A 3743-nucleotide genomic window follows, 5' to 3' on the forward strand; every position below is an offset into this window, starting at 1 on the left:
GACACCTTGACATTCACCCCTAGCATGCACTTGTCCAAAACAACAATAATAAATAAATCCCTCAGGCCTAAAGATTAAAGAAGCCATGTTTGTTTCTTAATTCCCCCTTCGTAAATCAATAATTTCCCCTAGCGATTATGTAAATCAATTTCTCAGGTTAGGCTAGCCAAACAATCTCATAGCATTCGCGTCGAGCATGTCCATTCTCACTGACAACGAACAGACATAAATCATCCATAAAACTGACATGAAAAAAATCAAATAAATCAAACAACACACATAACCATCCATGAAAACAGACATAAATGTGAGAAAGTTCCTGTTTTTAAAATTCTCACTGACAAAAACCATAAAACATCCATAATTTGATGTTAACATCCGAGAAAAAAATCAAATAAATCTAACAACACACATAACCATCCAAGAAAACAACCATAAATGTGAGAAAATTCCTGTTTTTTCAAGTGAGAAAATTCCTGTTTTTTCATTCTCAGTGAGAAAACCATAAACCACGTGGTCCTCGTGGGGGCTTTAGGGTCACTTCTACTGATGTGTTTGGAGGAATGATGCGCGTAGGGGGGGGGGGGTAGTTGCCCTCTAATCAGTTTCGACTATCAAACAGGGCACTAGCCCTTTGAATTCCCAATAGAATGAGCCTTTTTTGAAGTATCTAAGACAACGCTTTCTATAAAAACCTTATATGCCCCCAGGGCATAACTTAAAACCCTTGCCCTGAGAGTAGTGGGGGATTGTCCTCCTCAAAAACATATTTTCTATCTGGAAATCAACTACGCTGAACAAAATGGCTATCTCAAAATTTTGATTGGATGTGTTTGGGGGAATGATGGGCGTGGGGGGGGCTAGTTGCCCTCCAATCACTTTCGACTATTAAAAAGGGCACTAGCCCTTTGAATTTCCAATCGAATGAGCCTTTTTTGAAGTTTCTACGCAAGCGCCTTCTATAAAAATCTTATATGCCCCCAAGGCATAACTTAAAACCCTTGCCCTGAGGGTTGTGAGGGAATGTCGTCCTCAAAAACTTATTTTCTATCTGGAAATCAACTACGCTGAACAAAATGGCTATCTCAAAGTTTTGATTGGATGTGTTTGAGAGAATGATGGGCGTGGGGGGAGGCTAGTTTCCCTCCAATCACTTTCGACTATTGAAAAGGGCACTAGTCATTTGAATTTCTAATCGAATGAGCCTTTTATGAAGTTTCTACGACAACGCCTTCTATAAAAACCTTATATGCCCCCAGGGTATAACTTAAAACCCTTGCCCTTAGGGTTGTGGGGGAGTGTCCTCCTCAAAAACATATTTTCTATCTGAAAATCTACTACGTTGAATAAAATGGTTATCTAAAAATTTTGATTGGATGTGTTTGGAATAATGAAACAGACCCTGAATAAAAACCAGACAGGAATCAATGAAAATGAATTTACCAAGATGATTGGGCAAGGATCTTCTGCCTTGCAATAGTTTTAGCTGGTCTACAATTTCGGTTTTCATTAGATATGCAAATAGGTTCTTTTAAGTTATACCGGGTGATAATATTGATTGAGTCGTTCAAGATTAAACTGTCGTAAATTGGGCTTAATGAAATATCTCCAGTATCTCTATTTATTGCTAAATTTTGGTTCATATATTTTTTTTATCTCAATTACCTCTTTAAAAGTTTGTGGTACGCCATTTACAGTTGATATTAAAGTTGCCTCGTCAAACAGAACTAGATATGAACCAAAATTTAGCAATAAATAGAGATACTGGAGATGTTTAATAATAACGGCAATAATAACGGCAATAAAAAATAATAACGGCAATTTAGCTAGTCATAAAGACCATATTCAAGCTTAAGACAGCTCCCTTAAGGAAATTCTCGGAAAATCCTCTCTCTTTTGGGAAAAATTAAAAAATTTAATCAATAGCAAACACCTTGTCTATTTTAGCATTAAATAAAATAGAAAAAAGTTTATCGACTGAAAGAAGGGAGCAAGATTGAAATTTAAAACAAACCACCAGGATAGAGAAGGAACTATTTTAGCTCGACTAGTATGCATACATTTCATCAAGTAGGGCCTACTACTTTCCATATAATGATCAGCTGGCTACACTTAAAGCCAAATTTCTAAATACAACAAACGCTTATTTTTAAACTCTGAGTTCTCGTAGTCTTGTGAACCACCGGTACAGTCTTCTACCATTTATAATTGTCTAATTGTCTTTACTTTTTCATTGTATAAGACAAAATCTGGACAAATATCTCCACGTGATATTACAGCTGATTATGCAAAACCCGTTTACGATCAATCATGTATTAATCCATGCTTATGTTTGATATCGGGGGGATAATGATGATTCACATGACTTTATGCACAACTGTAAGGAATCAAAGGACCTGAGGGCAGAAATTTTAGGGATTTGGGTAAAAGGCATGGAATGGAATGTATGGAGGAAATTTGGAAAAGTGATTACAAGCTTGATCTTAGGAATGCGGAGAAGGAAGTACTTCCCTGGTGAGATGCACCAAAGAGAGACTTTTGGAGAATGGAGGATCGACTTGATGCTACGAAATGAGTGTAAGATGATTAGTATGTGCTTAAGGGGTGTAGTTTTTGTTTTGTTGTTTTTGTGAGTTTTTTTTCATTTTTCCTGTTATTGTCCTTTTTTGAAGCCATGGCTCAGGTAGCTTTAATGTTGGAATATATTATATCAAGTCCCGGCATTATAGCCGACTGGAACTTTCTCAGTGGACTCAAGTGCTACCTGAAATTTATTTTTACCAAGATTAAATTTAATGATATTTCTCATTTTCCTATTTTTGCACTTTTTATACCTTCTTATTCCCCAGGGTTGAGATTGCCCCGCAATCTCCCCGTGCCTTTTTGACATCCAAAAATACCGGATATATTTTATGGTCTACAGTTTCATAAAGACGAATGCAACTCGAAGGATTTTATTGAACGAAGACCCATTTAGATAATCTTTTTGGAACATGCCTCAAGTTTACCTCGGGTTGAAAACGATTTATAAGGAAAAAAAATTGGGGGGACGAGATATCTCTTAACATACATGCTGAGGGTTCAAGTTTATTTTGGTAAGATGAAAGTAGATTGTAAGCTACATTTATTTTAAGACTTTTACGTCAATCACTCTACCTATTATGAAATAAAATCCTCTAGCATATAATTCACAACCGTGTTTGACAAAAATCTACGAATCACATTTTTTCCTTTCAGGTGTTTCAACCTGTAGAAGGCCTTACGATTTGCCAAGAAGTACTAGCATTGAGCCAAGTAAAGTTCGTTATTTAGCTGAAGAGAAGGCAACGGTCACATGCAATAATGCGAAAATTACCATTAGTTGTCGAGGAAATAATGAATGGTGGGGGAATATTAGTCTTTGTCTTTTTAGTAATGCATGAACAACTATTTACTAGATAATTTTTGTCTATAGAACAGCTTGAATTTGCAAATTCTTTTTTATAAAATAAAGTTGTGATATTGGTCTTTGCCTTGAATTAAAGTATTGAAAGAAATGCTTTATATTTTTATTTAAGTTACCTACAACGGTTTGCTTCCCATTGTAGTTTTTTCTTCTTTTGTTGTCTTTATACATACATGTCGTAGTTCTATTGCAAACAAAAGCCGCTTCTTTCAATAAGTGGCGTTAAAGGCAAAACTTACGTAATTTCATTAATTTACTAATGGAGTTTCACTTAAGTTTTGAAAATTTAAATAATGAA

The 3743-nt window shown here is 35.5% G+C and overlaps 1 protein-coding gene across 3 annotated transcripts in view; it reads left to right on the plus strand.

Annotated features, from left to right (window-relative positions):
* The window catches only part of LOC148939408 (locomotion-related protein Hikaru genki-like), a 90619-nt gene extending 87104 nt beyond the window's left edge, over positions 1-3515 (plus strand). For 2 of the 3 annotated variants that reach the window (XM_089106774.1, XM_089106776.1), the window contains exon 10: positions 3238-3513. In XM_089106774.1, the coding sequence (XP_088962900.1) occupies positions 3238-3422 (185 nt within the window). In that variant the 3' untranslated portion in view covers positions 3423-3513. Of the gene's footprint in view, positions 1-3237 lie in introns of all 3 variants that reach the window. The other variant, XM_089106777.1, reaches the window with a different exon arrangement.
* Positions 3516-3743: the final 228 nt, after the last annotated feature.

Source organism: Artemia sp. Qi Xiang Cuo, chromosome 21 (genome assembly GCF_049724085.1).
Source record: "Artemia sp. Qi Xiang Cuo chromosome 21, ASM4972408v1, whole genome shotgun sequence".
NCBI lineage: Eukaryota > Metazoa > Arthropoda > Branchiopoda > Anostraca > Artemiidae > Artemia > Artemia sp. Qi Xiang Cuo.